General features: G+C 37.0%; 1 protein-coding gene across 1 annotated transcript in view; it reads right to left on the bottom strand.

The window, feature by feature from the left end:
* Nucleotides 1–22088, bottom strand: part of UMODL1 (uromodulin like 1) — a 46590-nt gene that overhangs the window by 14802 nt on the left and 9700 nt on the right. The window contains exons 3-17 of the mRNA XM_070750453.1: nt 20294–20455; nt 19527–19642; nt 18842–19034; nt 15078–15173; nt 12521–12775; nt 12171–12283; nt 10636–10855; nt 9509–9646; nt 7600–8060; nt 7110–7272; nt 5773–6030; nt 4837–4949; nt 3535–3748; nt 3063–3200; nt 106–554 (exon numbers count right to left, since the gene is read on the bottom strand). Coding sequence (XP_070606554.1) covers nt 106–554; nt 3063–3200; nt 3535–3748; nt 4837–4949; nt 5773–6030; nt 7110–7272; nt 7600–8060; nt 9509–9646; nt 10636–10855; nt 12171–12283; nt 12521–12775; nt 15078–15173; nt 18842–19034; nt 19527–19642; nt 20294–20455 — 3089 coding nt within the window. The remainder of the gene's footprint in view (nt 1–105; nt 555–3062; nt 3201–3534; nt 3749–4836; nt 4950–5772; nt 6031–7109; nt 7273–7599; nt 8061–9508; nt 9647–10635; nt 10856–12170; nt 12284–12520; nt 12776–15077; nt 15174–18841; nt 19035–19526; nt 19643–20293; nt 20456–22088) is intronic.

The following is a 22088-nucleotide window of genomic DNA, read 5'->3' as shown; positions in this document are numbered from 1 at the left end:
GCAGCTCACGGAGTGTTGACTAGACATGGGTATATCTTGGAAGGCTTACCTATTCTTAATGTTTAATTAGAACTTATTTAACTGAGACTCGAGTAAGAGACTTACAGTTTGTATTTCAGTTTCGCATTCGTTCCAGTCTGTCTGAAGTATCACATGAGTAAAATTACTGGAGGTTACATTGCAGCGAGGATTCCCTAGGTACAAGGAGTTTTCTGGAATAGATTGCTGGTGCAGAAAGTCCTTCTTAATGGAGATGACAATTTTTTCAAACTCACACAGTACTTGAACAGCCTCCTTAATTGAAACAGCAGCAGAACTCTTAATCAAGGGCGAGTTCTGAGGTAAATCATGAATGCTTGTTGTTTGATTTATATTTTTACTATTAATTGTAGTATTGGCAGTTGTATTCTCTAAGCTTCTGCTGCTACTAATGGAAAAATTATCTTTGGCAGATGAAGGCATGGGGTCCGAAGTATACGGATAGGTCAAGGGTAAAGCTGTGCTTCTCCATTCCTTTGACCGTTCATCTCCAGAACTAAGGTTGGAAGAAAGTACTATATAGTAGAGAAAAGTTATTGAAAATTGCATTATACAACCCATTCTTTTTCTCCACAAAGAATTATAGTAAATACAACTTTGAGATCTATCCTTTGACAAGCCTTCCCGTTTGGAAACCAATTGTATGCATTCCAAAACCTCCCCCTCTCTCCTCTATTCTATTCTTCCCATCTGCAGAACAAAAGTGGTTTCAGCATAGAATTATCAGCAAGTTTGTAGGCTTGCAGCTCCCAGTGTGCCTAGTCAGCCAACTATTGCTCAGCTTGAGCTAGCTCAACACAGAGAATGGATACTCACCGTCTTAGCTTCAAACCTGCCCATTCTGCAAATCAACAAAAAACCCTCTCTTCTTTCAAAAAATAATTTTCTTTTCCAAATCCCCCAATTTATTCAGAGTTCATGCATTTAGAAACGAGTGTGTTTACAACTATATGTTGTTCTACAAATATGAACCTAAGCTATTTTTCAAAGTAATGGGAGCTTTACTGACAACTGTAAAAGAATCTTCACCTGTTCAATGATCACAGATCAACCTTGCAAGTGAAATGTGTTTTTCTAGCAAATTTTGAGAATGTTACATAATGGTAAACTTTCAGGCTGCCTTTATGAGAGGCCATTCCAAGGTGGACTAAATAAAATTTGAAGTGAGGCAGATAAAAGCACCCTATTCAATGAGAAAAAGAAATCACTTGAAATAGCAATAGCACTTAGATTTATATGACGCTTCAAAGTGTCTTATAGCCCTCTCTAAGTGGTCAACAAAGTCAGCATGTTTTCCCCAACAATCTGGGTCCTCAGTTAGTGCCCTTTAGAGTTTAGGGACAGTTACATGAGCTGGGGTGGCGCAGCAGGTAGAGTGCTGTTCTGCAGGCCACTGAAGCTGACTGTAGATCTGAAGGTCAGCGGTTCAAATCTCATCACCGGCTCAAGGTTGACTGAGCCTTCCATCCTTCCGAGGTGGGTAAAATGAGGACCCGTATTGTGGGGTCAATAGACTGGCTCTGTTCAAAAGTGCTATTGCTAACATGTTGTAAGCTGCCCTGAGTCTAAGGAGAAGGGCGGCATAAAAATCGAATGAATGAATGAATGAATGAATGAATGAATGAATGAATGAATGAATGAACGAACGAATGAATGAATAAATAAATAAATAAATAAATACATTTTACTGACCTCAGAAAGATGGAAGTCTAAGTCAACCTTGAGCCGGTGAGAATTAAACTGCTGAACTGTTGGCAGCATTCAGTGAGTAGAATTAGCCTGCAATATTGCATTCTAACCACTGTGCCACCACGGCTCTTAAACCCAATCAATTCACTGGGATATGTTTTATATGTTTCTAAAAGATTACTTAAAAGGGATGAAGAACTAGAGGGTTTTTTAAAAGAAATCTATTTAAGTTTCATTCAAGGAGACTTAATCAGCATTTTATATTATAGCAATAAGATATTTAATATATTTTATTTTATTAATTGGATTTGTATGCCGCCCCTCTCCGAGGACTCGAGAACTTATCATTTACCATTGAATTACTTCAGTAGCATTGTTATAATGTTAGAAACTCTGCATATCATTCTTGAAGAGGACTACTGACCCTGTTAATTCATATAATTACATGTACTTTAGCCTTACGTTTGCTTACATCTTTTTTTTAATAAAGGAATGAGTTGAACTTTTTCCAAGTTGGGAATAAATACAAGAATCCAATATAACTTCTGCTTTTCTTAGTTTGTTTCTTGTTATGAAAAGTGTCAGGACGCAAGCCTAGTGTTGCTCAGCAGGCCAGCCCATTGAAACTCAGACAAAGCCTAACCTCCCACTTTTTCCTCCTCCTCTTCCTTCTCAAGAGAAACTGGGAGCCTGTTTCACTGAAGGAAAGATTGGCTAGAAGATGGACTTGCCATCCATCTGCAGCCCCCTCAACACCATTCAGTTCCTATGTCAATTTTATCACAGTACCAACATAAAATAATTTTCAGCTTTACAACCATCTGAAATGTTTTCTTTATCAGCCAGCTGCAACCACATTTTATTTTCCTGGGAACGGGGATGACACTAAAAAAGAGCACATCCCTCTCTAATCCAGCCTTCCCCAGTTTTAGTCTGATGTGTAGATTTCAAGTTTTAGGATTCTCAGTAAGGGTTCTTGTGGATGATATCCAATGTCTCCCAATGCCACCCACAACTTTTCTTCCCAAGAAGAGTCATATCAGGTTTAAAGGCACCCTTAGTGATCAGTAGTGGAGGAATCTGAAAGTCAGTACTTCATTAGTAAAGATTTGTGGCTATCTCAATATTGATAACCAAACCCAGGTGAAGAAAGTACAGGTGTTAGAATGGCCTTTTTCAGGGACAGGTTCAAATGACCTTGTCCATTCCACGAACAAGAACTTCCGAGAGTGTATGCAACCCTTTGCATGGGGACCACAAATTTGAAGTGACAATTCCATGGCAACAAGAATAGCAGAGTTGGAATAAAATGAAAATAAATATTGAAACCTTGCCTTCACAGTTCCTCCCAGGTCTCTCAGCATTTACACTGACAAATCCTTCTTTGCATTTGCATTCATAAGACCCATAAATATTGTAGCATGATGCATTAGGAGAACAATCTGTTTCCTCTCTTTCACATTCATTGTTATCTGTTTTCAAAAATATAATAAAAGAGTGTAGTAATACATGAATTTGTGGTTATTATTTAGCATGCTGGCAATACGTTGGTATTTCTATACTTAAGACATCAATACATTTCTTCTTTTGAATGAACATCATTCTACTTACACTACTTAAATCACACTACTTACTACGAATCACAAGTAACTCACAAACTCCATGAGAAATAAATACTGTATGCAAGTATAATGACTGAAATAAACATAATTAGAATATCACTTTAGATTGCCCTTGGAGAATATTGGTCTGAGTTTTAACTGCTAATGGAAATAATCTATGAAATTAAAAGAAACTATTATTTACCGTATATGGAAAGACTGCTATTGTCAACCTCGAAACGGTTGCTCTTTCGAAAAGCTTCAAGAAGAGACCCAGAAACATTCCTTGCATCCATGTCTATTGGAATCAGGAGGCTGAAGTTGACCACAATGCTTCCTGGGATAATACTTACTATTGAAATGTTAATCATACCAGCATCCATTTTTTGAAGAATATTAGGAGGCAAAGACGTTCGGACCTGTTACCAAAACAAAGTCATGAATTTATGTATTTATATATGTATGTATTTATTTATTTATTATTCTACTTTCTAGTCCAGTGCCTTAAAAACACTGGAACCAAACTGACTTACTTATTTACTTAATATTTGAATAAAACTGTATAGAACAGTGATGGCAAACTTTTTCGGCACCGAGTGCCCAAACTGGAACATGTGTGCATGCGCATGCATGTGCTAGAGCACCGGAAACCTGAAGACCAGCTGGCCAGCATGCACATGTCTGGTTTTTTGGCTGGTTTTAGACATTTTTTTGCCTATTTTCAGGCCGTTTATGGGCTGAGCATGGCCTGAAAAACTGTCTGTTTTTGGTCATTTGGGGGCCATTTCCAGGCTGTTTTTCAGACTCGGATTTCTTTTATTTGACCATTCTGGATTTGCAGCTCTTCCTCCTTGTTCCTTAAGGTTATTCTTGTTGCTCAGTACAAAAAATTATGTTGCAGTAATAATTGTTCTTGAACTATTGAATAATTATTCTGTTATTTTATTAGGTCTTTAAGAATATGAAATGGCTGCTTTGTTCTCCAAAAAACCTTGTTCCAGTTTCTTCCTCTATATTAAGGAATTCCATTAATGCATGTTGGATAGGCTTATGCCCATTAGTCCTACCACCTGACTTTTGTTTTACACTCATACACTACGTAGCGGTCTGTATGCAACTTGACATCCTCTACATGTGTTTGTAGCCAACTGGGAATTTGGGAATCCAAACAGCTCATTCTTTTCCAACTGGCTGAATGGAAATAAAGCAAATCCAGGTAATTGATTCTGACAATGTGGGTATTATTATTTTTCAGTCTGTGAATCTGTGGTTTTGAAGCTGAGTACAAGTTCCACTTAGCGCTATTTTTAGTACTATTTTTATCTCTATTTCAGATTTTCAAGTTGCAACTTAGGGTTCCATTTCTATAGAATCATTACTCTACATTATGCACTAATCATGGGACATGATCAACCCTGTATCCCAGATCAATAAAATAAATATCTGATTATGTCCATAATGGAGCTATCTCATTTTTTAAAATGTATTATCATCATCATCATCTTACTTCATTAAGAAACATCTTTGAAAAATTCCGGTGCTTTTCACTTTTTGAGTTGCTGAACTCTGAGCAATAGTTCAGATTCATTATTCTAACTGTCCCATTAAACTTCTGGGCAGCTGCAAGATATGAGAAGGTGACCAAAGTTAGACAAGCATTGTTAGTTAAACTATGAGTAATCAGTTTGTGGGCAGGTTCTAGACATCAAATACATTATGTCACTTCAAATGGAAAATCAAAAGTATATCTTAAAAGCAGCTGAAAAGAAGCAACTTTACATTTAGAGACACAAGTGATATTTACCATCTGACTGTTTTTTATCTAAGATCAAAGATTTGCAGAACAGTTTTTGCTTTTTTAATAACAAATAAAATAAATGTAAAAACAACATAGTGATAAAGATTAAAATATCACATTCATCATATGCTATGTACAAATATTAGCAAACTAAATCAAATAGTCTGAATCAGTAGTTAATAATATTTATCATACACAATATGAGTTTTTAAAAATAGAAAAAAAAGAAAGTGTCTTCCTTCATCCCTCTATTACCCTGTTAAAAATAAATATAATTGTTGATGATTATCATATAACAATTATTACTGCAAATATGATATATTTAGAACACAACTATTATTATGTTATAATTCTAATTATTTTGGATATTCAATCATCCCCCGCTTACAAAGAATAATTTTGATTACTTTCTTGATAAATTCCAAATATAATCAAGGGGAACATTTTCACAAGTTGCAGTCACTCTAAACTTGATTCTGTAAATAGGAAGGATATTTAGAAAGAAAATAGCATGCTAGTGTGCTAGACATCTGATGTTACTAAATGTTGGTTGGTATTTCTTTAGGCTAAACTAGAAAGGTAACGTTTTCTGTTATGGACTTCTGCGGTAGTAGATGCACACTATGATATTTTATGTTGCCTTACCTGTCTTTACTTTACGCTGCATCATTTTACTTTCATTTCCATAAAACTCTGGCTTTATTTTAACGGTGTACAAAGTTCCTGCTTTTAGTTCAGAAATATTCAGATGACTGCTTTGGGTTTTAACATTCTTTATCAGCTGTTTCTCCTCAAAGAGCAGAAAATGGAAAGTAGTATTGGCTGGAAAATGTGTAGTCCAGGAAATCTGAAAGCTAGTATTTGTCACATTGGAAAAAAATATTCTTTCAGCTGGAAATGGTGCTGAAAATATAAAAGGAAACAATTGAATCCATTCTTAGAATTGTCTATCACATTTGTTTTATGAACAATTTGATGGTTTGTGAAAAGGAATATTTGATAGTGTTGAAACATGTTGCTTGGGTTTTTTTTCTCAGCCCCAACTAGAGAATGGGTTTAGATCAGGGGTTCTGAATCCCTGTTCCATAGACTGGTAGTAGTCCATGGTCTGTTGGGAATTGGGTGAGCACATTAAATTTTATTCATGCATGCATAGGATCTGGGTTGTGCATGAAAAAATCATTCCACCACCACTGCTGCCATTGTTGTCACCATTGCTACAATCAGTCTATGGGGATGTTTGGCTTAGATTATCCTATCTGGTTAATCTTTGGACAAGGCTAAAAAAAGAACCTAAATAACAAATGATACAATTTTGGAAGAATTAATTAATTATATGAAAACGTTTTTTCTCTTATGACCCTACTCTTGTAGTTAGTTAGTTAGTTCCAAGGCAATCAGCATCCTGTGCAAATAATAAACACCTATTTTAGGGGAGGCAGTGGCCTTGCTCCTAAGATGCTGGGCTTCTTGACTAGAAAGTTGACAATTTGAGACCCAAGCACCATATTTGGGGGGGGGGGGGTGAGCTACCATTCCTATTCTAGCTCCTGCCATCCTAGCAGTTTAAAAGCACAAAATTTCAAGTAGATAAGTAGGTACCACATTGATGGGAAGGTAACAGCATTCTGTGCACCTCCACTTATAGTCATGTTGGCCACATGACCACAGATGAAGCATTTTCAGACAATGCTGACTCCGTCAGCTAGGAAACAGAAATAAGCACCAATCACTAGAGTCAAACACAACTGGAGAGGGAAAACCTTTATCTTTTTTTACAAAAAGGGGATTGGTTGGGCTTGGTATTTTTTAAATCCCATGAAAATATTAGAACTTCTGTGTTCTTTTTTCTCCCTTATTTATTTAAATGGAACCACTCTCTAGCTTGTTGCCACTAGCGTCCATTTTCTAAACCACACTGCCTTTCTCATTATAATAATCTATTATTTTTAAAGTCAATGCTAAAATAAAGGTATACTCACCATTCAAATCTGTAGCAAAGGAAAATGTTATATTCTCCTTGAAAGAAGATGGTGAGGCTGTGTTGTTTCTTTTATTAGGCCAAGAGCTGTTATTTCCTCCCATGTACCTATCAAGGGTATGGTTCAAAGCATGAAATTTGGAATTTTTGGTTACATTAACATTCTCAGAACTTCTTTCAATTGAGAAGGTAGGTGTGCTAGCCTCTACTGTAGATTCATTTCTCTTAAAAGGATAGATTTCTTTGTTTGAAACTCCAAGTGATGAGGACATTGAACCATTAAGGGTATGGTTCAAAGCGTGAAATTTTGGGGTTTCAGTTACATTAATATTCTCAGAATGTCTTTCAATTGAGAAGGTAGGTGTGCTAGCCTCTACTGTAGATTCATTTCTCTTAAAAGGATAGGGTTTTTTGTTTGAAACTCCAAGTGATGAGGACATTGAACCATTAAGGGTATGGTTCAAAGCATGAAATTTTGGGGTTTCAGTTACATTAATATTCTCAGAATGTTTTTCAATTGAGAAGCTAGGTGTGCTAGCCTCTACTGTAGATTCATTTCTCTTAAAAGGATAGGTTTCTATGTTTGAAACTCCAAGTGATGAAGTCATTGAAGAGTTTTTCTGATCTTGGGTGGTCCATCTCTCTTCAACTACAGTTCCATTTGAGAATGTTACATTGCCTGACCATTTTGGAGCCAAAGTAACTGTTTCTGGGTTATTCAAGTTTCTATCCTTCTTGAAATTCTCTAATATGTTCATCTTCTGAGATGTTGCCAATGTCTTCTCTGCTGGAAGAGTGCTTGACTCCTGGGTGCCACTGGAGGGCAGCACAGTTGCTTCAGTATACTTAGTAAAAGATGACACTTCCTGTATTTCTGCCATTGAGAAAAGTGCGGGAGTTGTATAATCAGTTACATTTGATCCCTGTGTAGTAACTTGATTCACAATTTTACCTGAATAGTAACATTTTGTACATAATAAGCATAAATGTAATAACATGGTGATATTTCCTTTCATGTATACATGAAAAAAATATTGTTAACTGAAATGCATTAATTATACAAATGAAACAGTAGCTACCTCTGTTCATGCACTACTCCATGTAAGTAGACATACTGCATCTTATGCAGCTATACTCTCAAACTTCACATGTTGAAAAGATTCAAAAGGAAACTAAACAAGAATATTCAGGGCAGGTGGGAGCTTCAACTACACAATCAAATTCTTGCCCCTTTATTATATGTGACATGTATGCAACACACATCAAAAAATTCTAGAACTTCAGGTGCATTGTTGCAGCCACTATCTTGACCTTTTTTAAAAAACAATCTCCACCCAACCAGATGTAATTATAGACCATCCTTTATGTCATGGCTGTCAAACTCACTGTATTACATTGCCGTTACATGTTTTGCAGTGTTTTTTCCCCATTCATGAAGCTGGGGTGGGCGTGGCCTACATGTGACGCATCCGGGCCATGGGATGCTAGTTTGATACTCCTGCTCTATGTGATCGGAATCTCTGAGTGCATCGGACTCCCAATCAAGCAAAATCAGATCATTTTCAGGATTGCTTTTCCCCACTATGAAGCTGCTTAGTTATTGAGTTCCTTATAGAGATACTTTTTTTTGAAGATGCTTGATTCTCAGGCATGAAATGAAATGAGCCTTTTCCCATGTGGCTTCAAGTCTGTGAACCATGTTCCCTAAGGACATTAGTTTTATCATCTCTTTTTGAAGGTGATAAAAATATATCTCTTGTACCAAGGTTTACATTGTTCATTATTTTAAATGCTTATTTTAATTATACAGTGCCCTCGATTTTCACAGGTTTAAACTTCGCGAAAAGTCTATACCACTGTTTTTCAAAAATATTAATTAAAAAACACTTTGCGGTTTTTTCCCCTATACCACGGTTTTTCCTGCCCGATGACATCATGTCATCACCAAACTTTCACCCACTTTTAATAAATATTTTTTTAATAAACTTTAATAAAGAATCATGGTGAGTAATAATCTAAATGGTTGCTAAGGGAATGGGAAATTGCAATTTAAGGGTTTAAAGTGTTAAGGGAAGGCTTGTGATACTGTTCATAGCCAAAAATAGTGTATTTACTTCCGCATCTCTACTTCGCGGAAATTCGACATTTGCGCATCCCCCGCGAAAATCGAGGGAACACTGTATTAACTTGTTATCTCTCTAAAAATTATTTTATACCACCTTGATTGTTGGAAAAAGCAGTATAATAAATTTAATAATTGATTTTTTAAAATAATAAAATCAAAGAACCCTCACAGGGGTTTAATGCACCAGAGAAAACACTTTACTAATTCATGGGAATAAACAAATCCTCCATCAAAGTATAAACCTACGATATATATATATAGATATATATATTTACCTTCACAGTTTCTGCCTGGTCGGGCTGGATTGGCATCTGTGTCTGTCTTGCAACTGCATGTATATGAACCCTCCATATTTATACACTTTGCAGACATACTGCAATCATTTTCTTCTCTACGTGCACACTCGTCCCAATCTGAAGTTCAAAAACCAACGTTCAAGAAAACAAAGATTAGGTTAAACTGGATGATAACAAAAAGCAAAGCAGAAGCTCTTACTTTTATAATCCTCAGGAAATCCAGAATATTTGTTTCTGCAATTGTGGTTGCCAAGTCATCAAGAATATTTTTTCAAAAACATTTTTTATATTTTGCCCACCTTTGACAAAGAGTGCAGCATCTTGAAAATCTAAATCTCACCATAAGAATCATCCAAGATTTATTATATTGCTTTCAGAGGTTAGGGTGAAATTAACAGGGTTTCCCATTTCTTTCCAAGGCTAAAATAAGACAGGGAATCTTCCAGGCTATTATTGGTCATTATGAGAATCCACAGAAAATGAACTCACATCTATATCCTATCTCAGTTGTTATCTGTAGGGGCTCCCACTGTAAGATTAGACTCTAATATTGCGCGGAAGCAAAGAAATCACCAAAAATTGGTGAAATCCCACAAGTACGAGCATCCACGTGCGAGATTTGGGTTCCTGCACATGCGCAAAAGCCGAATCTCATACCAACACATGCATCAGTCACTGGGAACGCACCAGGAGTGCCAGTGACGGGGAACCCTTGCCTGCAGCAATCCCAGTGAGATATAGGAGCCCCCCCAAAAAGAGATGTAGGTACATAAGACTACCAAATCTTAAATAGCTAACACTGCAGAGGTGGGTTCTTCCCGGTTTACACCAGTTCTATGGAACCGTTAGTAATTTGCCAGCCTGGGTCACTGGAACCAACAGTGACCCAGGCCTGCCACACCCCTGAGCCATTTCTTTCGGTGGCACCATAGGCACCATCATCTTGGTTTTTTGCTTCTGCACATGCACTGTTTTTTTCACACTGCGCAACACACACAAGCCTGCACAGCACATCAAGAAGCGAACTGGCAGCGAGATAAATCAGAACCCACACTGCTTCAGAAAATAATAAAACTGTAAACCAGACTTTGAATTAGGTAGTATACCTTCTGCTGCAGAGCTCTTTGGGTCAATTTCAAGCACAGAACTGTTATGAAGTGATGCAATCATTGAGTCAAATGCAGACAAGTTCTTTGGAAATTTTAGATCTTGTATTACGATTTTAAGTTTCACAATAATACTTCCAGCTTGAATGGAATCCATTAGTATTTTCAGCTTCCTGGATAGGTGTAATGCATTCATATTTGAAGGATATGAATTCCTAATCTGAAAACAGATAAGAGAACGATTGCTGTTTTAACACCCTTGTGGACGCATGCACACACAGCCACACACAACCTCAGACATACACACTGAATTTCTTTCTTCTTGCTGTCATTTTTCTTTATATTTTATGCATGTTGTTTATCAAGAAATTAAATTTGTACCTATGACGTATCGAACAAAATTAACTTCTGTCAGAAAGCTACTTGCCCCTTACGTTCAAAACCCACCTGAGGAAACAAGAACTGAATGCCATTTCATAGGCTGTTATTTCACAGGCGGAATTTCCCTCAACTTCAATGCCGATTAAATGAAAGCCTTTCATAGAACCATAGAGTTGGAAAGTGTAATTTCAGCCATTTAGCCTATTCAATTTCTCAGTGCAGGGATTCAAACTGAAGCATCCCAGATAAATATTTTTCTAGCATACTTTATGTTGTGGTTAGCTCTGGCCCTGCTCCTGCCCTAAGGACTGTGGATGTGGGGGAGACATCCACATGCTGCAGGCCTATCCCCCCCCCCCCGTGGAATCTGCTGATGAAGGCTCCTCTGACCAAGAAGACATGAGTGACAGGGAGGAGGAGAGTGTGGCAGAACAAGAGTTAATGATACAGCCACGCATGCGGAGAGCGATGCATAGGCAACAAAAACTGAGAGATTATTATCAAAGAAAATGAGGCCACCTGTGGTTGGGTGGGGCTGTGGGTTTGGCCATTGTGGAGGATTATCTGATCCCTGTGTTTTGTGACTGCTTTACTGACTTTGACTTTTTGTGTGCTGATTTTTCCCCGCTTTGAAACTAAACCAGAGCAAAGTGTGTTTCACTTTGTGAAAGAAGAAGGACTGTGAATTGCCTCACAGCTGCAAGCTAAGTATCACAGAACTGATAAGGGACTTGTACAAATTACCAGTTTGTTTGGAGATGAGTGCTCTTTGCTATACCAAAAGAGGGCTTAGTTTAAGTGAATTTTCATTATAAAGAACATTGTTTTGAATTTTCAAACGTTTGTGTGTCTGAAATTTGTACCTGTGAATTTTTGGGAGGATTCTACCAGAGATCCCGACAGAACACTTTATATACTTGATTATCTAAAGAAATGGAGACCATCACCTCTCTAGAATGCAGAAAATATTCTTTCTGTTAGGGACCCACTATCTTGTTCCCTACCTGTTCTCTTCAGATTCTGTTTCATCTGCAAGGGCCTAAAATTGGCTTTGGAATTCCACAGGCCAAAGGTATTTTCTATGCCTACACCTTAATTTTATGCTAAACTAAAAATAAATCAGAAAATCATTGAAGTTGATATAGTTGCATTACCTCAGCCATCAAACATCTGGAAAAATTCTGGTATTCTCTGCTGCTCACATTGAGAAACTGGTCAGTGAAGTTATAGTTCAAGATCCTTAGAGTTAAACCAAATATCAAGGCATCTAAAAGATACAGTATTAGTATATGGTATTAAAACAGTGATACAATGAGAGGTAAAACATATAAGAGCAGACAAATGATAAAACCCTAATGCTTCTCAAATCTTAATTAGACACTTAAGGCACTGCAGATTTATAGTACTATCAGATCAAATTAGAGAGCGTTTTAAGAAAAAAGATTTACAAGTTAGAAAAATACTTTCAATTGGATAAAATAGTAAATATAATTGCATACAGTACCTGTTTTCACGATTCTACTGGAGGTAATATTTTTGCCACAAGCTTCATAGCTGATGTTCATTGTATACATTACACCTGCGTCTAGATTTAATATAGTTAACTTCATATCTGTGGTTTCCTTTCTTTCAACAAGTTCCTTGCCTTTGTACACTTCTGCTCGGAATGAATGGTTCTGTAAAGAATTTATACTCCAAGATGCTTCAAAACTGCTGCTAGTTACATTGAAGATATTGTGGTTTCTAATAGAAGGAGAATCTGTAACAACAAATATGTGAGCATTATCATATTTGAGAGAAATAAAAACCTTCTGTGGTTATATTTTGTGTGACTAAGGAATTATAGATATGCACTTTAATTGCATAAAATAGTTTGTTTAGTACAGTATTTCCTCTTAGCAATACATGAAGTCAATGGAGAATTTGATTCATGGATGAGGAGCAGGAATTCTTTCTTCAACCTTTAAGGTAAAAATACAAACTGCTCTATTTTGCATTCCTAATTGGGATGCTATGCAAATCAACAACAACAACACCCTGTCTTTAGAAGGGCAACCTTTTGTGTGGTTTATGAACATTTGTACCTTTTTGCCATGGAATGAAATTAAACACTAAGCTATTTAGTGTTGTTTTTGCCAAGTTGTTTATCTGGAAATAGGTACTCTTATTTTTGCTGGATCTAAGTGGCTAGGGATTATGTTTTCTATTTCACGTTAATATAATAAGTTTTTCCACTAAGTTCATTTGCTACTTGGCAAGTAGTATAGATTTTATTTATTAATTAAATTTATATGCCACCCATATTGTTGGAGGTGATACCATGGACAATCTTACAAAATGATGAGGCCTGTTCTATTTCTTGCTGTCATTTGCCTGAAGAAGGTGGAGAATGACACTAGTCATTAGAGCTGATTAGAAGTTCAGTATCAAATACTATTCACCATCTCTAGAAAGTAAAATATCAATTTTTAGTTAGTCTTCCTCTTAGAACCAAAGGAAATTCACTCAAAGGTGCCTACACATCAGTTTACCTGTTCTGTTATAAACAACTCATCTTATTTTATTCAAGTCTAGAAAATGCACACAAAATTAAGATTTCAGGATTAAACTAAAATAATTCTTTGGCTATAATTTCCCAAGCAGCTCATGTTTTCCATTATAAATGTTATGTTCATTTTAAAATAAACCTTATTAAATTTCTACATATAAAAACAATTCAAACAAATAGAACATATAAAGAAAAAAGTAAGAAAAATGAAACAAAAAGGACAGACAAATCAACTTATAAACTTAAACAACATATAAGGCCTTCAGTTTCAGTGGTGTTCGATACATGCACATAGATAGTTATGTAAGTTCAAATGATTATTTTTTCCTGCTCTACAGCTTTCAGTGCATTTCTTTGTGCAGTTGGGACATGTAGAAATGTTCCACTAAACTCAATAGAAAAATGTACATTTGCTTTTACATCAAGGTTAGCAAAGTTAAAATGTCACCATATATGTCCCTCAAGATCCACAATTGTTTCCACTGAATATGTGGGACTCATGGCCTGTTTCTGTTGGCCCCAAGGGTTGAATGGTCAGGTTAAAAGCTGACCCTTCAGATTGTTAAGGGCACAATGAAGAAAAAGGAAAGAAGTAGTTCTGTAATTGTGTCTTTACTTTGAAGCTTAAATTATTTGAAGACTAGCACCATATATCTGAATGTGCAAGCAATTTATTTTACTGTTTTCTCCAATCTGATCCCTTCTAAATGTATTAAATTGAAATTCCTATTAGGAAAAGAACCTTTGGCCATAGGTCTAGGGAAGAAACATAATATAACTTTCACTCCAGGCAGCAAAGCAGCTTACATGATAACTAATTCTCACCAGACCAAAATGCCCACATTTCCTTTAAAAAAATCAGAAATATTAGAAACTGGGTGAAAAAAAACTATTTATTTATTTTTGAAAGGTGCTCTGGGACCTGCAACTGAAATATTGTTCCCAATTGAATGAATCAATAAATTTATTGGATTATAGTTGCATAAATAATTATGTGGTACCCCAAACAATAAATCTCATATGCCAAATATGTAATCATTTATGTAAAAGAATGTGCTTTGATTAAAGCAGTTGAAATATGAAGCAGAATGGGAAATTAAACAATCATTAGCATTCTTTAAGCACCAATGTATGACATCTTACAACAATCATTAACATTCCTTAAGCAACAATCTGTAAAAGGGAGACATGATAGCAGTGAGGAGGGGGTCACACTGATGTTCAAAGCACCAGAGGGCCAGACAAGGAGTAACAGATGGAAGCTGACCAAGGAGATATTCAACCTAGAAATAATCTATTGGTAGGATATACTTACGAACAAAATGTCTCAGTAGGTCAATTTGTTTCATTTACATAAGTATTGATTGGTTCCTTTTTATACAGAGAATTGCTAAATAAATGATAGTGTAGACACAATTAAAAGAGCAAACATGCTTAAACAAAGCAGGTCCCACAGGCCCTAAAGAAGCCAAAATTTAAAAATAAATGAATTTTAAAATATAAAGCAACTTACCACATTCAGAATCTACTGGTGCAGATCTTAAATGTCTCCGCAAATTAGAAGAATGCATATTTTTAATCAAAATGTTGGGTATATCGTGATCACAATCTGAATCAAAGAAAAGAATAATGAAACCTGATCACAAGCCAGTAGGTTATCCTAAAAGCTAGCTGCAATATTTAACTGGCTGTGCAATGTAGAGGCAACGTTATATTGTATAACTGGTGGAGGGGTGCATATACAGAGGTACCTCGGTTAATCCGTTCCGTAAAGTTGGTTGGTAACCGAAATGTTCGTTATCTGAAACAATTTTCCCCATAAGAAATAAAGGAAACAAATTTAATTGGTTCCCAGCCCCTGTTGACTCCCTAATATGAAAGTTACAGGCTATATGGGTATGTTTTTTTAATGATAACAGTTATAATACAATATAAATGGAGTTAAATAAACATAAAAACATTAAAGAAAGCATTTAAACATAAGAAAACATTTAGCAAACATAGGAAAACGTGGCTGGAGGTATGGGGAGGAAGTGGTGGAATTACTGCTTGAAAGGGGAATCATTGGCGTTTTAAAATCGGAGGTGACTTCCCTTTTCTATCACTTTGAGGTTGAAGGAAAAAACTTGTCCATTGTCTGTTGCTTCTGTCTTTTTTGTAACACTTTTCAGTAATACAACGTCACATTATTATTGAACATGTTTAGGTTCCTATTACCGATCGCACTGTTAGGGAAAGACTTTTCTACAAACAATTACAATTCTCCCCACTTCACACATATTTCTTTAATTACTGTACTTGGGAATTCCTCCTTCCCTTTCTCCTCCCCCTCCGAAGACATATCCTCAGCCAAATTCTTTTTTTGCTCAGCCTGAAGATGCTGCAACTCTTCAGCGGTGAGTTCGTTATCGTGCTCCTATCGAGCTATATTATTATATTATTATTGTAACTGTGTCTCGAGTGCGAATGTTGCTGGGTCTGAGATGCCAGCCAGTCGCGTGTGGGTTACGTAGCTGTTCGCTATCTGAATTTTTGTTCGCTATCTGGAGCAACTTTTTACCAAAATTTTTGGTTGTTATCCGAAATGTTCGCTATCCAAGGTGTTCGCTAACCGAGGTTCCACTGTACCTTCACCACCAGTTTGCATTGTGATGCTTTGCACAGGTGCAATTGCTACGCTTGTGCGCACGTGTGCATTCCTTTGTTCAATTCTGCTTCTGCACATTCTCAGTAGCTATAATCAGCCTGAAACACAACTGAGGAGCTGATCAGCTGTGTTTCAGGCAAAGAAATAAAGGCAATGAAAGGCTATCAAAATTTAACTACCACACTGTGGGCATGGCTTATGTAGGACGCTCTGCATTTTCTTTCAACGTCCTTCAGTGCAAAATGGGTGTTCTGGGGTGGATCTCCATTTTCTGTACCCCATTGGGTTCCCCACTGTTTGGGCAGTAGCCCAGTCCTGAATAAAGGTAAGTATAAACCAAGGGCGGGTGGATGACTCTTTTTCAAGCAGCAGCAGAGGAAAAAACTTCCAAACAGTAAAAAATTCAGAAACAATTTTAAAAATATATATGGCGGCATCCATGGACCAGCACCAACCAAACCAGATCTGTGACACTATTGTGACGTCACCAGCACATTGCTATGCTATATACAGGAGTATGTTCCCCCCAGTTTGGATCACCTGAACCAGCACGTATATAGCATACTTATTTCTGCCTCCTTTTAATAGATCAATAGATGATGCTGTTAATATGGCTCTACACTACATCCTTCAACATCTTGAATTTCCAATGACCTACGCTAGGGTCCTCTTTGTGGACTTCAGTTCAGCATTCAATACCATCGTACCGGACATTCTCTTAACCAAACTAAATCAGCTAGTACCTGAACTAGTACCTAAATCAGCTAGTACCTGAACACACTTGTAAGTGGATCACAAGCTTCCTAACAGACAGGAAGCAGCAGGTGAAGCTAGGAAAAAGCACATCAGATACATGTACAATTAGCACAGGTGCCCCTCAAGGCTGTGTACTCTCACCACTTCTCTTCTCTCTATACACTAATGACTGCATCTCAAACGATCCATCTGTTAAACTACTGAAGTTTGCAGATGATACAACAGTGATTGGACTCATTCGAGACAATGATGAATCTGCATACAGACGGGAAGTTGAACAACTATCCTTGTGGTGTGACCAGAACAATCTAGAACTGAACACACTCAAAACAGTAGAAATGGTGGTAGACCTTAGGAGAAACCCTTCCACCCTTCCACCTCTCACAATACTAGACAACACAGTATCAATAGTAGAAACCTTCAAATTTCTAGGTTCTATCATATCTCAAGACCTAAAATGATCACCTAACATCAAAAACATCATCAAAAAAGCACAACAAAGAATGTTCTTTCTGCATCAGCTCAGGAAGCTCAAACTGCACAAGGAGCTGCTGATACAGTTCTACAGAGGAATCATTGAGTCTGTCATCTGCACCTCTATAACTATCTGGTTTGGTGCTGCAACCCAACAGGACCGACACTGACTTCAGAGGACAATCAGAACTGCAGAAAAAGCAATTGCTGCCAACCTGCCTTCCATTGAGGACCTGTATACTGCACGAGTCAAAAAGAGGGCAGGGAAAATATTTACTGACCCCTCACATCCTGGACACAAACTGTTTCAACTCCTACCCTCAAAACGTCGCTACAGAGCACCGCACACCAAGACAACTAGACACAAGAACAGTTTTTTTCCGAACGCCATCACTCTACTAAACAAATAATTCCCTCAACACTGTCAGATTTTCTACTAAATCTGCACTTCTATTCTACTAGTTTTTCTCATCATTCCTATCACCCATTTCCTCCCATGTTGATTGTATGACTGTAACTTGTTGCTTATATGCTAAGATTTTTATTAATATTGCTCCTTCTTTGCTTATTTGACCCCTATGACAATCATTAAGTGTCGTACCACATGATTCTTGACAAATGTATATTTTATTTTATGCACGCTGAGAGAATATGCACCAAGACAAATTCCTTGTGTGTCCAATCACACTTGGCCAATAAAATTCTATTCTATTCTACTCTATTCTATCTATCCTCCTATCACCTCTGGTCTGTTAGTGAAAAATACTTGTTGTGGCAGGGGCCATTTAGTGTGCTTTTGCATTGTGTGTAAGTTAGTTGTATAGCTTTTATGTTATTTTTGTGCAAAATATTTTGAGCTCTCTGTGCTTCCGTGAGGTTCCTGCTTGTTGCAGGTGCCATTTTCTGTGAAGTCAGCTGCTTTTGCATTGTGTGCGAGTCTGTTGTGTGGCTTTTGTGTTATTTGTTTATGAAGTGTGAAAGTTGGTTTTTGCGCAAATCTGGTCACATGACCATGACCACCAAGCCACACCCACCCAGTCACATGACTACCAAGCCACATCCACAGAAATGGTAGGGAAAATTTTTAGATTTCACTGTCTTGATGTGAATGCCACTTCTACTCTGTGCAGCTAAATGCTGTGGCAAAAGATAGATTTGTATTGTGATCTTCAGCTTTCAGTTTATCAACCATGATAAACTGTACTTGAGATTCGCATAATGTGTATAAGAGATTTATTCTTTTCTGAAGGCCTCCTCCGCACAGCCTAGAAAATGCCTTGTCACACTAGAGACCCTGTTTTTTAATCCTAAAAATCCAAACATAAACCAAAACCAGAAATTTTAAAAATCTTTCTATTTTATGGAGCTGCTCTTCAGTCAACTATATCTGAAATAATAACCTTGTACAACAACATCAGTAACTTCGTATACTTTGAACACAATTTTCTTCAGCAAAAAAGAAATAGAGTCCAGTGGAACCAATTGCTGCACTCCAACCAGGATGTGAGACACTAATGTCCCTGCAAAAGTTTCTGACTTGGTTGTCCGGATATGATACACAGAGATGTTCATGGGCCACAATGCTCCAGTAATCTGGAAAAGAGAGAAACTCTTCTTAAATGTTATAAAATACCACTGTAGACAAGTAAATAGTTTTTCTTTCAATTCTATACATAAAATGAAAAACAATGCAATCAAAATTAGACCCTTTCTAACACTATAAAGACTGTTTCAATATTAACTTAACATGTGACAACTCTATTAAAAAATTTAGTCCAAATTTTATAATTTATTATTTTAATTACATTGAAATATATTTTAAACAATATTTAATAAATATTCAACATTATTCATTTGAACGACATTTTCATGTCCAAGTAATGTATTTGCTCATATACACACCAGAAAAGGGGGTTTACTGTATTTGAAATGTAAATTTATCTGAAAACTATACGTTCTATAACTTCTTTGTCCAGTAGGTGGCAGTCCAGTGTAGGCTGGGCTTTCTTACATCAACAGAAATATACTGTACAGTACAGCTTATACAGTATACAGTACTGTATGTCTATTCCCATTGATTCATACCATAGAGTGCAAAAGACGTGAATGATTCAGAAGTCTTGGAGCTACTTTGCATAATTCATTGAAATCCATTTTCATAAAGACTGACACATTATACCAGTACTTTGTCACTGTTCGTTCTAGAATTGGAAAGAGAAAACAATCAGGTGATAGTCAGAACTTTATATTTAGTGCTGAACTAACATTGTGATCTTCTCATTTTTAGTGGTGTTGATTAACTGCTGAGACTCATAAAGTCTGACAATCTATGCATTTAATCAACCTATCAGAATTATCTATGAGACTCATATGTTCTGCATCATAATTGATCTCTTGTGTGAAAACCCTGACAGAATTTTGAAATATCAGGTTGCCTAAGAAGGAAAGACCCACAAATCAGATCTTCCATCTCATCTTCCTTATATACAGGAGTCGGCTGCAGGGGGTTTGCAGGCGTTCAGGAAAACCTCTAGCTAAGATTCTACCCAGTTCAGAGAACCCAGAAATCCCACTCCTGGCTGGCCCCGCCACTCCACCCCTCCTAGGAATCCCCATGTGGCCCAATGGCCTCCAGCGGGCCTTGGAGCCTGGGGAGGCTGTTTTTGCCCTCCCGGAGGCTCAAAAAAAGCCTCCGGAGCCTGGGGAGGGCAAAAAATCCCCTGCCATGGAGTAGGAAGCCAACTAGGCCACACCCACCCAGCAACCAGAAGCTCTTGCTAAAAAAAGTTTAAGCCTCCTCCTGCCTATATCCCAAGAAGAAAAGAATAAGTAGCATGACACTATTGTACTACCTTCTGGAACAGGATCTGAACAATGGGTTCCTGTAGATGTCTTACAGCACTTTTTATATTCTGGACAATCCATGTCAGACACGCACAAACTCTTTACTGCTTCCTTTATCTTCATGGGACAGGCACCAGGTCTTGAAGCAAACTCCCTGGATCTGTTTATGGCTATAAAACCAAACATTTTACAAGAAAAAGTGCACTCACTGGCCAAGATTCTAGTTTCTTTAGGTACATCTAAGAGCCTAACCACCCTCAATGGAACTTATTTTGAACCAAACCTTGCCAATGCCTATGAATATCAGATTCAAAATTTCCTTTCCACAAAATTTTGAAAAAGCAGAGAATAAATTATTCTTGACTCAAGAGGTTCTAGTCCCAAAGTCAATTGTCAGCCATTGGAAACTACTGCTAGCATTCCTCTCTTTAATTGTTGTTACCTTGTCTAAGCATGACTAATGTCAAGGCAATACGTGATGGCAGAGAGCAAGAATAAAGTCCATTGTTCCATACCTCTGTCCAGATTGTATTTATATTCCCCTCTGAGAAACCTAAATGTGGATTTAGATCTTTAATATCAGAAGCTCTTGGCCTCTTTAATGCAACTTTCTTTATTTCTGGGTTAGGGGTGATAAACCTTATCTGAAGTTGGATGCTATGCCTGAACCCATTGTTAATTTGGATATTAGTCTGCCTTTAAGATGAAACCAATTCTTTTGCCTGTGAAAAAGACAGTCCAGAGAGTTTTGAATTGGCATCAGACACTTTACATAAATTATGCTGGTTCTTTTTCACACTAGCTTCTAGCTCACTTTGAAACAAAATTTGAAACATGAGTTTTCACTCACAGAGGTAGAGAGCTGTATGCACTATTTGGAAACTTAGTACCTATTAAGTATATTTCTAGTTCTTTACTTTTTATAACTCATTTCTAAACTTTTAGGAAAAGTGATTTTGAGATTTGAAGAGTGGCTCTCTGAGGAAAGGTCTCTACAATGATAATGGAAGGCCTTCTCCAGAGAAGCTTGCTAAACTTCAGAACTGTTTTCATTCTGACAATCAACTTATTTATTTATTGGCACCAGCTGTGGTTTTTAAAGATGATTGTTATTTTAATCCACAGTTGCTACTGCAAAACATTTGCTGTGGATTATACTGATGTAAGTAACATGGTAGAAAGAAAAGCTGATATAAAACTCCAGTCCCACTATTTTTAATGCAGAAATTTATTTATCAACATAGCACCAATAATAAAAGGAGCAATAAATAATGGCAATTATATTTCAACTGTAAAAAAAATAATCTGACTTGATCAGGCCAGCAACATTTTGTGCAAAAATTAGGTGACTAAGGTTTCCAGCAATGCAGAAATCTAAATCCACCTCCAATTTAAGTAATCTTCATATGCCAGCTAAGAAGACGAAAATGAAAGCCAGCCTCTCACATCTGTACCTCTCTGATAACAAGACCTAACAGCATTCCAGTACTCTAGTCAGAGAAATATGAATGTCAGCCACTCCTTTGACCTTAATGATGAATAGACTCAGTACTTTCCCCCCCTCATTTCAGCAATGATAGCCAAGAGATGCTATTTTGTATGAATACTTCTGCTAGAATGCTTAGAGCATTACATTTAATCAGGTCTAAAAGTGCATTTAATCACCCAGAAGCAGTGCTTTTCCCACCAAAGGTAATTGCACCCTCAGGGAGGGGAAACATGTGACTCCCCAGTTGTTTCTGAACAAAAATTCCCAGCATCCCTCACATCTGGCTATATTGAATTGGACTCCGGGGAATTATA

The sequence above is a fragment of the Erythrolamprus reginae genome, chromosome 4 (genome assembly GCF_031021105.1).
Source record: "Erythrolamprus reginae isolate rEryReg1 chromosome 4, rEryReg1.hap1, whole genome shotgun sequence".
Taxonomy (NCBI): Eukaryota; Metazoa; Chordata; class Lepidosauria; order Squamata; family Dipsadidae; genus Erythrolamprus; species Erythrolamprus reginae.
This window is presented reverse-complemented; position numbering and strand designations above follow the sequence as displayed.